This window comes from Gracilinanus agilis, chromosome 4 (genome assembly GCF_016433145.1).
Source record: "Gracilinanus agilis isolate LMUSP501 chromosome 4, AgileGrace, whole genome shotgun sequence".
NCBI lineage: Eukaryota > Metazoa > Chordata > Mammalia > Didelphimorphia > Didelphidae > Gracilinanus > Gracilinanus agilis.
In genome coordinates this window covers 480408754-480422940 of record NC_058133.1, presented here as the reverse complement: position 1 = coordinate 480422940, position 14187 = coordinate 480408754, and the positions used below count along the sequence as shown (strand labels likewise).

The following is a 14187-nucleotide window of genomic DNA, read 5'->3' as shown; positions in this document are numbered from 1 at the left end:
GAGGGAAGGAGGGAGGGATAGAGGAGGGAAGAAGGAAGGAATGGAGGGAGGAAGGAAGGGAGGAAGGAAAGAAGGAAGGAAGGAAGGAAGGAAGGAAGGAAGGAAGGAAGGAAGGAAGATAGAAGGATGGATGGATGGGTACAGGAAGATAGGCAGACAAGAAGACAGACAGACAGTTCTTCTATTTGTAAAGCTTCTTGAAGACAATTCCTTTAGGCATGGCTTAGCCACCTAGACATACCTAATGTTCTTTCTCATTTCTGACATATCCATCCTACTGTCCTTCCAAACCATCTCCTTGTCCTTATGACTTTTGCAGGGTCAAAAGACAGTGGGGCACCCTGTTGTGGGCAGGCGTACTATCTCACAAACAGCAGGAAGGTGGGATAAAAAAGGAAAAGAAAGGGAAGGTACCAAAGAAGAATGAATTTGCACCTGCCTGCCTTCCTTTCAGAAGTGGGAGCATATGGATACAAAGCAATCAGACTTGATCGACGCTCTGGTTAATTTTGTTGTGTTGCTTATTAAGATTTTCTCCAGTTATAAATCCTATAATTAGAGACATGTCTTAGTAGATCAAATGTAGGACTTAGAGTCAGGAGACTTGGGCTAAATCCTGACCCTGACCCTTATTAGCTGGACAACACTTCAGCCTGTTTTCTCTCTTTGAAATGACACTTACATTTTGATCCTAGAATTAAAAGAAGCTTTTTTGTTGGAAGCTTCTTTGTTGGGTTATTTTTTCAGATATATTCATATCTTCATGAGCCCATTTGGGTTTTCTTGGCAAAGACACTGGAGTGATCTGCTATTTCCTTCTCCAGCTTATTTGACAGATGAGGAAACTGAGGCAAACAAGGTTAAGTGACTTTCTCAAAGCCAACACAGCAATGAGCATCTGAGGCCAGATTTGAACTCAAGGAAAATGAGTCTTCCTGACTCCAGGCCTAATACTCTATCCACTGCACTGCCTAGGGACTATAAAGGAACTTTAACTCATTTATTCACTCCATTTAGTGAGCTACTACTGAATAAAAGGCATGGGCTAGACACACTAAGGGACACAAAGCTGAATTACCCACAGTCCTTGATTCAACTCACAGCCTTCTCTTCCTTCCTCTGACTTTCCAGTGCCTCTGGATCTCCCAAGCTAGAAGCTCATATTTGTCAAGAGCCTGAGGCTAGAATCAAAGAATTTAAAGTAGAAAATAGTCTGGTTCAACCCTTTTATTTTATAGATGAGAAAACTCAAATGGAAGAGACGTATCCAAGGGCCCCTCAATTATGTGTCCTCTTGTTCCAAATCCAGTCTCCTTCCCATAGATCAAGTTGCTTTCTAGGTGACTCACCCAAGGACACAGGCAATGAGGTGACAGAGTGGATAAATCATTGGTCTTAGAGTCAGAAACACCCAGAGTTCAAATCCCACCTCAAACACTCATCAGCTCTGTGATCCTGAGCAAGATCACTGGAATCCCTCTCAGCCTCAGTTTCCTCACCTGTAAAATGAAGACAATAATATCCTCTATCTCATTAGAGTTATTACAAGGACCAAATGGGATAAAATTGGCAGAGCATCTTGTGAAACTTAAAATTCTACATAAATATTAACTATTATTATTAGGCATTAAAGAGCAGAGTGAAAAAAAAATGAACCCAAGAGCTCCAACTCCCAGTTCTGGGCTGCTCCCTTCATAGGAGAAGGCCATGATCTCTGGAGCTGGCTGGCTAAAGACACAAATAGCTACTTTGTTGATGAGATGTCCATTCCCAGTAATTCATAGCAGAGGGAGAGAATTAGACAAAAGGGAATCAGGGGTGGAGAGAAGGAAATTATTTGTTTCTCCTCTTGAGGTTATTGCTCCACTTCTAAGTTGCTGGGAGGGCAGATGTTTTGCCGCAGAAGACTCCTGCCCTGTGGCCTCTGGCTCCAGCGTCCTCGGCTTAATCCATCCGTCCTCCAGAATGATACCTTTCCCAAGGGGAGCAGCGGCAGCCTCAATCTAAAGCACACTGAAAAGAAATGGGATGGGGTCACAACAGGTCACTTCAAGCAAAGGCAGATTTTTGCCCTCAATTATCCACATATTTGCCACAATTTCCTGCTTTTGTTTGGTCAAACAGGTGCACCACTAGCATCCTTGAGGTCCGAGCTCCTGGGCAAGCCATTTCTGTTAGCCTGGTAAATGGTTTTGACTGCTCAGTCATCACAGCTGAGGAAAGTCTGAGGTTTAGAGTCAGAGGATCTGGGTTTGAATCTCACCTGAGCTTACTAGTCAAACAATAAACATCAATTAAGTAATTACTACATACCGGGCCATATGCTAGGCACCGAGGATACAGAGACCAAAAGTAAAACCAGCTTTGACTTCAAGATGCTCACTTAGATGCTAACAGGAGAGCTCATGTAGACTCATTGAAGTATATAGGCGATACCTACAAAGTGTGAATGATTTAGGGAGGAGGGGGTCACTTAGCAGTCCTCCTGGGGGAATGCAGAAGATTGTGGCACCTGAGCTGAGTTTTGAGAAAGCCAAGTGAGGAGGAAGGGCATTCTAGGCATATCTGGGCATGGAGATGAGCAAGGGGATGCTGCGTGTGAGGAATAGCAAATAAAGCAGCATGGCTAGCCCATAGGGAATAGGAAGGAGAATAAGGTTCAAAATGCCTGGAAAGGGAAGAAAAAAATCAAAATCTAAAGAGCCTTGAATGCCAAAGAAAAGTTAGTATTGGTATTTATGCTTACTTAACCCCTATGACTTTAGGGAAAATTATTTTCCTTTTCTGGGGTTGTCTCTTCCTTTAAAATATTATTTCTTTAGATGATGATCCGGTGATCTAGAAGACTTCTCCTAACTGAATCAATGATTTTTTTTAGAATAAAGGTTCTTCACCTTTTGGGGGTCATAGACCCTTTAAGGCATCTAGATGGTACAATGGACAGAGCCTGAGCCAGGAGTCTGGAAGCACTGGGTTCAAATCCAGCCTCTAATACTAGATGTATGATTTGGGGCAAATCTATTTGTCCTAGTTTCCTCATCTGTATAATGGAAATACAAATAGCATCTATCTCTGAGGGCTATTGTGAGGATCAAATCTGGTAATATTTTTAAAGAGATTAGCACAGGGCATAGTATGTAGATGCTATATAAATGTTAGTTAGCTAATGGTGGTGGTAGTAATAACAGTCATACTGGTAGTAGTTGTAATTGTAGGGATAGTAGTAGTAGTAGTGATGATAGTAGTAGTAATCTTAGTAGTGGTGGTAGTAGTAATGGTAGAGGTAGTAGCAGTAGTGGTAGTAACAGGAGTAGGAGTAGGAAATAGGAGTAGTGGTAGTAGTAAAGTAGCAGGAAGAGGATTAGCAGTGGTAGTAGCAGTAGTAGTAGTAGTAGCAGTGGTGGTAGTAGTGATGGTAGTAGTAGTAATAGTAGTAGTAGTGGTAATAGTAATAGGAGTAAGAGTAGTGGTAGTAGTAGTAGTAGGAGGAGGAGGAGGAGGAGGAGGAGGGGTGGTAGTGTAGTGGTAGTACTAGGAGTGTGATAGTAGCAGTGGTAGTGGTAATGCTAGTGGTAGTAGTAATACTAGCAGTAGTGGGAGTGGGGGAGAGGAAGAAGAAGCAGGGCACTTTTCAGTCTGGGGAAGTCATGTTTCAGAATAAGTTGTTTTTTTTTTTTAATATAATTGAAAGAAATGGTAAATTGTAATTAGAGGTGAATAAAAATAAACCTTTTTTCCCCATCCAAGTTCAAGGACCCCTAAAATCCATCCATGGACTCCTTTGGTGGTTCAGATGCTCCAGGTCAAGAACCTCTGTTTTAGAGAGATTTCATGGTATAGAAGCAAGGAATGAGATGTAAAGTCAGAAGATCCGAGTTTGAATCCTAGCTTTCTCACATACTATCACTATGACCTTGAGTAAGTCAGCTCTCCCCTCTTTTCCTCCTGTATCATCTATGAAATTTTTAGACAATCTCTACTTGGGTAAATCCTTTAATTTTTCTGGGCCTCGGTTTCCCCATCTGTAAAATATAGTGGTTGTCCTAGGAGATGTCTAAGGTACCATCCATCTTTTAAAAACCTCACCATCCTAGTTCTTCTTGGTGGATAGAAACTTCTTCAGGCCTCTTATGCTCCAGTAGGCATGACACTAGCCTCCTCCCAGCCAATGAAAAATTAAAAATCATTGTCTTGGATCCAGAAGGCACCTCAGAGGCTATTAATTCCAAATGCCACCATTTTCCAGATGAGGAAATTAAGGCCTAGAGAGGTTAACCCAACTCAGGTCCCATGACTCCAAATTCCGTTTGACACTACTCTGCCTCGCTGTACGCAGAGGCTCAGTTCCCTTTTTCTCCATCCCCTCTGGTGCTCTCTACCACCCCAATAACCAAGAAAGTACGAATGCTAAGGGAGAAACCATTTAATAAATGAAGCCCTCTGTCAGGCAGCCATTTGCCAAGCCTGGACAGAACAGGAATAATCTATTGGTCTGCAGTTAATTTATTCCTTTAATGGATTCATCTCGTTATCAGGATTAAAATGGGCTTTCCCCATTAGCAGCTAAAACTCAAACGAGGCAGCCAGTTTTGAAACCGGTGGATCTTAAGTGGAAGGAGAGGTTGGACCATCACATTTGGAGGTCCTGTTAGCATGCTAGAAACGTGCTGACCCACATTCACTCTCACGCCCCACCTAGAATCCTCTTCAATGAACATACATAGAGAAAATGCACTTGAGCCCATCCCCTCCAGGGGCAGGCCAACAAATGATGAGCACACTTATCCAGACGTCCAGACTCTACCCAAAAGAGTCTCAGATTATGGCTTTGTTAGTCACTCACTGTTGGACTGTGGGCAAGTTAGTTCCCCTCTCTGGGCCTCAGTTTCCTAATCTGTAAATGGTAGTCACTTAAACCTCTTGTGGCTCTGACAAATATCTCAAATATTTCCCTTTCTACATACCTTAGATTCACCTGTAAATAAAAAAAAAGACTGGACCAGATAACTTCTAAGTTTCTTTCTAGAAGTTTCTTTCAACCTTGTGACCCATGACCTGGTCTTGAATCCCTGTGTGGCCTCTTAATGGCTTAACTTCTCTGATCTTCAATTCTCTTAACAATAAGATAGTAATGCTCATAATCCCTTCCTTGTAGGTAGAGGAGCAAATGAGAAGATGTTTGGGAAAATGGCCCTTTGCACTAAGCCACATTGCCTCTGGAGCATAAATATACACACGCAGGCACAACCCAGATGGCATCCACCCTCAAAGATGGCATTTTTGCTGTGTAGTTAATAGAAAGAGCACTAAACTCAGAGTCAGAGGGTCAGAGTTCAAATCCAGAGAGATAGATAGACAGATAGACAGAGAGACAGACAGGACAGATAGCATGGATAAGGAAGCTAAGTTAGATAGATTAGACAGACAGACAGACAGACAGACAGATACATAGATAGATAGATAGATAGATAGATGGACGGACAGACAGACAGATGGGCGGACGGACAGACAGACAGACAGACAGATAGATAGATAGATAGATAGATAGATAGATAGATAGATAGATGGATGGATAGATAGATAGGTAGATGGATAGACAGACAGATAGAGGTAGATAGATACACATAATAGAAAGCACTTCTTAAGCCCTTATGTGACAGACCCTGTACTAAATCCTGAGAACATAAATACAAGCAAACCTAGGAATCCTTGCCTGCAGGAAGCTTACATTCTAACTGAAGAAGATAATATATATATATAAGGGAGGTAGAAAGGGGAAAGAGGTACTTTTGCTTGTCCTAGAGGTGTCAGGAATACAATGGAGACATGGCAAGAGAAGTTTCCTCCCTAATTGATAGTACAACCTTCAGTAAGACCACTAAGTTTTCTGTGCTTCAGATGTTTTGTTGTTGTTTTTGGTTTGGGGGATCTAGACCTTATATTTCATTGGCATAAGGAGAAACTGCCTCCATCCTGGTACCTACAGCTCATCTGTATAGAGTAAGCTTAATAAGAATAACAGCTAACATTTATATGGTGCTTACTATGTGCCAGGCGTTGCGTTAAATGTTTTACATATATTATGTCACTTGGTCCTTACAACAATCCTGGGAGGTAAGTACTAGTATGATCCCCATTTTACAGTTGTAGAAACTGAGGCAAACAGAGGTTGAGTGACTTGTCTACAGCTAGTAAGTTACCCAAGTAAGTACCAATTTTGAACTCAATTGTTGGTGATTCCATGCCTGGTGCTCTTTTCACTGTACATCTTACCTTCCTAAAGAATTGTCTGTCTCCCAAAGGTTAAGAGAATTTTTTTGTGATCACACAGCCAGTGTATGTCACAGAAAAACATTAAACCCTGGTCTTTCCACACTCCCCCTGCTCTCTCTCTCTCTCTCTCTCTCTCTCTCTCTCTCTCTCTCTCTATATATATATATATATATATATATATATAAATTATATTATTATTCTACATATTACTCATATATAAAATGAGAGATTTGAACTACATGACCCATAGAGTCCCCTCTGACCTAAAATCAACTGGATGACCTTGAAGGGCCCTCCAAACTCTGAATCCTTTCTTAAGACCTTCAAAGATCTTCCTTTCTCTTCTGACCCTGGTAACACTGAGAATTCTCTGGCCTTTAGGATTCTGTGTGAAAGCACATAGGCAGGCATCTAAACATCACCCCTACCACCACCATAAGAGTTCTCTACCCCATGACTGACTCCCTATCAGCCCTTCCCAGCAGACCTCCATCTTGCCCTTCCTCTTGCCTCCTCTCCTTTCTCCTAAGGCACTAGGTGGCCCAGTGGATAGAGAGTTCTGGACCTGGAGTCATAAAGACCTGATTTTGGATCCAGCTACATGAATTTACTTGGCTGTGTGATCCTAGGCAAGTCATTTACCAAATATCTCCCTCAGTTTCACCATCTGATAAAATGAGGATAATAATAGTTATTTCCCAGGATTGTTGTGCAGATCAAATGGGATAATATTCATAAAACACTAAGCACACTGCCTGGCACCATGTAGGTGCTAATAAATGCTTGTCTCCTTCCTGCCTCCTCTCTACCCTGGGCGAGTCACTTGCCCTTGCTTTCTTTCCTTCCTCTCTCCTTCCCCCAAGCTTTTACTTCTGCTCCTCTCTCCTCTCCCATCTTTTTCCTTCCCTGCCCTTTCTTCCTTTCCTTGCCTTTCTCCTCCTCTATAGCCTCTCTTCCCCTCTGTCCTTCTCTCTTCCTCTTTTCTTCCTGTTTCTTCTCTCTCCCTCCCTCTCCTCCCCTCCTTCTTCCATATTGCCCCTTCCCTTCCCCCACCTCCCATCCCCATCCCTCCCCTTCCTCTACTCTGATCAGCTCCAATCCACTGATGCGCCTGGCGTTTAATAAGCAAACATCAATGGAGCTGGCCATCAATAAACTCAGCTGTTGACAACGGAGGAGGGCTGAGCAGCCTTAAGAGCTAATAATGCTGTAAGCTATAAACAGAGCCATTAGCCAGAGCTCTCAGGCCAGCCCCACTGCCTCAATGACTCAGAATCTGTCCTTCTGCCCTCTCTAATACCCCATTAGTGATAGCTCCCTCCAACCAGAAGCAAGCATGTTCTCTTTGCTCCCTCAATCCAAGTGTGACAGAGCAGTGATTTTCATCCACTTACGGTATAGATGGAACCTTGCAAAGCCCACTGGTACTTAAAAGACAGAACTTGCTGTGTGACCCTGGGCGAGTCACTAATAACCTCTGAGCTCCAGGCCCCCCCTCCCTGCCCCTGCCAAATAAGCATAATCATTTTCAAAGTGCCAAGATAATGTAGGGACGACCACTTAATTGGCGAACCTCTATTTCCTCGTCTATCAAGTGGGGATAATAACCCTTGTACTACAAGGATAATGTAAGGGCAGCCCACTTAACCTCAGAACCTCAGTCTCCACATCTGTCAAATAAGCATAATAACATACTAGCCAACCCCCAGAGTTATTGGGAGGCTCAAATGAGATAATGTAGATAAAGCATTTCACAAATGATCTAATTAGCCCAGTTTTAGATAGAGCCAGACACACTACTAAAAGCTAACCATAGATCTTATTGATAACATACGAAGCAGTGATGATGCCCACCGAAAGGGTACAGAGATATGCCTTCTAGTTGGCTCCAGGGGCTACCTCCTTCATTTCTCAGCTTTCTATTCTGGTCTCTGAGTGGCAGAGCAGCCCACGAGATAGGTTTGGGAAATCAGAACCTGGACAAAACCGTGGGGCTGGGCAGAGATTAGGAGGTGGGGGACACAGACAGGGACAGGAACAGGGACAGACAGAATGAAAGAGCAAAAGAGAGAAAGACAAAGGCAGAGAGGAATTGAGCTATTTTACTATCTTATACTCAGGGAAAAGAACCTGCAGCCTTTTTCAAAGGCACCAGCAAAACCCAGATCCCTTTTGAATACAGCAATCATGAGTCAGCTGTGTAAGGATGAATACAGAAATTGGTAGCAAGTTCCTCTGGTGTGTGTTGTGGGGTGGAGGGGGGGGGTGCAGCAGAGAAGATGGCTCCGTCAGTCCCTGCCTATCTATGCCCTCCTTCCTGTTGGGGTAGAGGTACAGCTTAGCCGGATGGCATTAACCTTCAGGTATTGCGCAAGTGTTATTATTATTAGCAGTGGTAGTGTTATTAGAGGCAGCATGATATGATTAATAGAACCATGAGCTTGGAGTCACAGTACCAATGATCCATGGCTAGAAGGGACCTCAGGGGCTATCTGGATCAACTCTCTTTTTACAGATGAGGAAACTGAGGCACTAAGCTAAGCAGCTTGTCCAAGACCATAAGAGAAATAAGTGTCAGAGTCCAGATTTGGACTTTGGTCATCTAACTCCGGAGCCAGTGTTTGTTTTTGTTTCTTACTCACTGCCTCCTGCAATTATAAAGACCTCAATGTGATCCCAGTAACCATAGGCAAGTTATGGGCTCGTTTCTTCATCTGTGAAGTCTGGGCTTTAGTTTCTTCATCTGTAAAATGGGGTTAACAATAGCATAGATTTCAAAGGGTTTTTGTGAAGATTAAGTACAGCATTTTGTAAAACTGAAAATGGTATTAAATGTGAGTTGTTATAATTATTAGTACTAAGGGATTAAGAGTTCCTCCAGCCACTCCCCTAGGAAGCAAGGGCTGTTTGACTGAGCCTTCACTGGCCAGATTTACACCAGCATCATTCCTCCTTCCCATTCCAAGGGGATCCCAGTGCCCTCAGCCACAGGCTCAATGAAAGGGAGTTGGTAGCCCCAGAACAATATAATTTAAGGAAGGAAGCATAAAGCAAGACTCCTGGGCTGCACCCTCAATGCCAGCTAATTCCATTTGCAAGTCTTTATAAGTGTCAGATCCCCCATACCACCAAGCTAAGCATGAGTATCCCTACTGGTTATGGAAAGGATGCATATGAGAAGGGTACATTTAACTCAACTGTGCTGAGATGAACTGGTCAGCCTAGAAACTTCAGGGGCTCCATGCCTGTTTCATAGTGCCTTTATTTTTGCAGACTACCCAGTTTCTCACGTGAAGGCTAGACAAGGAGAAGATAAGTGACACCACCATCAGCTTGTCTCAGCCCCAAATCCCATGGGAAAATCTAACCAGGTCACTGCTAAAATAAGAGCTGAATGTTTTTCATCCTCCTCCTCCTCACTTCATGCTGAGAAGATTTATTCTTAATACTGTATTATTTGATTTCTAATAGGGATCTGTAACATTGGATTTTTCAAGCCTTTTTCCTCACTCTTTTGTTCTGACAATGCTAGGGGTGACTTCACATTCCCTGCCTCAAAGCAGCTTCTAAAATTGGAATAATCGAGGTGGAGAATATAAGCACCATCCTGTCGTAAACAAAAACTAGTTTGACTTGACCAAGGTCACACAGCTAATGAATGTCTGAAACTGGATTTGAACTCAGATCTTCCTGACTGTAGACCCAGTATCTATCTACTTCATCACCTAACTGATCTAGGTAGAGCTTTAAATTTGTCGACTCTTCCTATCCTGACTCCATTCAGCATGGTATTCTGTTTGACCTCACCAACACTGATTTTGTCCTTTTTCACCCAGAATACTTATCTCCCATGACCCAGTTCATTTTTCTTTCCTTCTTTTTTTTTAAGAAAAATTTTCTATGGTTACATTATTCATGTTCTTACTTTCCCCTTTACCCCCCCCCAAACATCTCCCCCCATAGCTGATGCCTATTTTCATTGGTTCTAACATCCATGACCCAGTTCATTATCTTTTGGCCTCATCCCAGTTTAGTAAACAAATACTGGTCTAGTCTAGCAAACAAAAACAATATATCCAAGGGGCGCAGCATGGTTGTGTCCTTGCTTCCCCCATTTGCATGAATGACAGAAGGTCATTCTTGGCTAGGTCTAACTTGATTTCTCCATCTAAATCAGCAAGGATAATGGAATCCTGTGAGCAAGTATGCAATTTTTCCCATTATCATGAGGGGATCAGAAAGGAAAATATTACCAGAAAATATCAGCCCACCTCCTCATTAGGTATCTACTAATCAGAGATGTCTTGGGCCGTCTAGAAGAGACCTAAATAATGAGCTTCCAGAATTGTATATACATGCCTCAAGATACTAAATGAATTTTTTTATCACCATGAGAGAGCATGGGGCAATTGATTGGGTGATTATTAAAAACATAATCAATAAATTGATTTTTCCTATTTGAAACCTAGTCTCTTGGAATTTTTACTCTTCCCAATGCCCACTGATAGTTTCAAATCAAGTCAACAAATATTTATTAAAGCTTTACTAAAGACCAGGCACTGGAGATGATCAGCAGAGAGGGATACAAAAAATAACAAAAAAAGAGAAGGAAGAACACGTTCCCTCCCCTCAAGGAGCTCACATTTGGATGGAGACAACACAGCTATGGATATATGAGGTATGTACCTAGTAGGTGGAAAATCATCTCAAAAGGAAGAAGCTAACAGTGGAGGCATTGCATGAATGGAAACCCACAATGGATCTGATCCTGTGGATATGATTCCATGAGATATTTTTTAAACCCTTACCTTCTTCCCCAATTTCCCAGTCTTTACTGATCTTCTATATTAGAAATAACAGTAGCAATTGGGGTTAAATGACTTGTCCAGGGTCACACAGCTAGGAAGTGTCCGAGGCCATATTCAAACCCAGGTCTTCCCACCTCCAGACTTGACTCTCTATCCACTGAGCCACCTAGCTGTTACAAGTATATTATACATCTAACATAGAAATCAGACTTTTTCAGATAGTCCAAAGACTGCTTGCCTGCCCAGTGTATGAACTCCTTCAAGCTATCTGCCTAGGTTATTGTTATTGTTATTGTTCAGTTGTTTTAGTTGTATATGACTCTTGGTGATCCCATTTGGGGTTTTCTTGACAAAGATACTAGAGTGGCTTGCCATTTCCTTCTCCAGCTCATTTTATAGATGAAGAAATAGAAGAAAACAAGGTTAAGTGGCTTGCCCAAGGTCACATAGCTCATGAGACTGGATTTGAACTCAAGTCTTCCTGACTCCAGACCCAGTATCTATAACTGCATACCTAGCTACTCTAGGTAGGGCTTTAAATTTGTTGACTCTGCCAATTCTGACTCCATTCAGCATGGCATTCTGTTTGCCCTCTCCATCCCTGATTTTGTCCTTTTTCTCCCAGAACACATCTCCCGTGGACCTGATTAATTATCTCTTGGCCTCATCTTCATTCAACTCAGAATTTCACCAGGTTTCTTACAGGGAGCTCAGGTAAGAGCTTCCTAATGATCATAGACATGAAAGAATATGCTACTACCTCCTACCCAGGACAGGAGGAACAGAACCAAAATCCCAGGAAGTTCATTCTATACCTCATCACTTAGAAGGCTCTCTTTTCTCCTTATTTTATTCTGAGGTGACTCAGTTTGAATTCCTCTGCAGGAGGCCTTTCTGAAGTCTCAGATCCTTCCCTTGAGATTAGTTACTACAGATAGAGATTCAGATTTCTTTTAAAAAACCCTTACCTTCTGTCTTGAAAAGTATTGGTTCTAAGGCAAAAGGGCTAGGAACTCAGGTCCTCCCTACTGCAGACCTGGAGCTCCATCCACTGAGCCACCTAGCTGCCCTAGAGATTCCTATTTATACTCTTTATATCATGTAATACAGTGTTATGGAGGCATTGGATGAACAGAGCATTGGATTTTTAGACAAGATATCCTGAGTTCAAATTCTGATTCAGACACTTCCTTGCTCTGTGACCCTGGACAAGTCACTTAAGCCCAATTGCCTAGCCCTTACTGCTCTCTACCTTGGAATCAAAACTAGCATCAATTCTAAGACAGATGGTAAGGATTTTATAAATAAGTAAATAAATAAAAATAAGTGCTTGTTGATTGACTATAGTGATAATCATGACAATAACAGTTAACATTTAATTAATTATCTCACTTGATCTTCACAACAGTCTCTGAGATTGGTCCTACAGGTATTATTATCCCCATTACATAGTTCAGGAAACTGAGGCTCATTTAAATTAAGCATTTTACCCACAATCACCCAACTAGAAGGTGTCAGAAGTAAGATTTGGACCTAGATCTAGTGTATTTTCTTGTTTCGTTTTTTAATTCATTTATTTTAAATAAGAAATTTATTTAAACCACAAGATGTTTGACTTGAATGGAAAACTATCTAGGATCACATTTTTAACAGTAATTTAATCTTACTGAAAGACAGAGATTGCCCTACATGTAACTACTATATTCAAAAAAAAGTTATAAAATCGTCCTTGGTTCCACAGTGACAAAAGGCTTAACATTGAAATTATCTAATCAAACAAGGTATGCAAGGTTTTTTTTCTGTTCTTGCTGTTAAAACAGTGAGCGCAAAATATAATATAAAGATAAAAGTTGAAAGAGCATGCCACTAATGGAGACAAGAATTATTTTCACAGAATCAGGTTGTTTTTCCTTCTCCAGCTTCATTTGATGTAGATCAAAACATACCACTGGCCGTTTATTTTTTTAAATACACATCCTTCCTGTACACATACACTAGTTACCTTTTGTATAATAAAGAAATGGGGGAAGGAAGTCCAAGAAGAGGAAAAATTATTCTGTAGTAGTCAGGATATGGATGAACCAAATTTTGGTTTTCTAATTGTGAATGCATTATTTTCCTTGGGAGAACAGTTTGAGAATAGAGTGGAAAGTTCTCTTTTGAGTAAATGCCTCCTGTCTGCTACCAGAATATTGTATCTTCTTCCTCCATTTCCAACTGTGCAGGTATGTCTGCTTCATTTATTGACTGCCCAAACAAATCAGAATCTGATCTGTCTCATTGACAAACCCTGTCCTTCACAATAGGCTTTCATTAGTTTACCTGTTGGTGTGGGCCTAGTAATCTTCATCTGCACCACCAAACCATCTTGCCCTGATACTATCAAATTAATATGGTAGCTGTTCTCACTCTTGACTCCTTCCTTAGGCTGCGCATCAACCATGGCAAGTCTGAGAGTCTCCGCTTGACAAGAGGCACCAAGATGGTCCACACTACAGGAATGGTGAGGGAGGGAGCAGCAGTGGCAGGAGGAATAGGTAGGGATAAAGGAGGAAGAGGAAGAAGAAGAAGAAGAAGAAGAAGAAGAAGAAGAAGAAGAAGAAGAAGAAGAAGAAGAAGAAGAAGAAGAAGAAGAAGAAGAAGAAGAAGAAGAAGAAGAAGAAGAAGAAGAAGAAGAAGAAGAAGAAGAAGAAGAAGAAGAAGAAGAAGAAGAAGAAGAAGAAGAAGAAGAAGAAGAAGAAGAAGAAGAAGAAGAAGAAGAAGAAGAAGAAGAAGAAGAAGAAGAAGAAGAAGAAGAAGAAGAAGAAGAAGAAGAAGAAGAAGAAGAAGAAGAAGAAGAAGAAGAAGAAGAAGAAGAAGAAGAAGAAGAAGAAGAAGAAGAAGAAGAAGAAGAAGAAGAAGAAGAAGAAGAAGAAGAAGAAGAAGAAGAAGAAGAAGAAGAAGAAGAAGAAGAAGAAGAAGAAGAAGAAGAAGAAGAAGAAGAAGAAGAAGAAGAAGAAGAAGAAGAAGAAGAAGAAGAAGAAGAAGAAGAAGAAGAAGAAGAAGAAGAAGAAGAAGAAGAAGAAGAAGAAGAAGAAGAAGAAGAAGAAGAAGAAGAAGAAGAAGA

At 41.4% G+C, this 14187-nt stretch overlaps 1 protein-coding gene across 1 annotated transcript; it reads right to left on the bottom strand.

The window, feature by feature from the left end:
- Positions 1-13262: 13262 nt before the first annotated feature.
- Positions 13263-13524, bottom strand: LOC123247343 (small ubiquitin-related modifier 2-A-like). Its single transcript, XM_044676211.1, has 2 exons — positions 13371-13524; positions 13263-13312 (listed from the first exon to the last, which is right to left on the bottom strand). Exons 1-2 carry the CDS (start codon positions 13522-13524, stop codon positions 13263-13265), a joined length of 204 nt encoding a protein of 67 aa, XP_044532146.1.
- Positions 13525-14187: the final 663 nt, after the last annotated feature.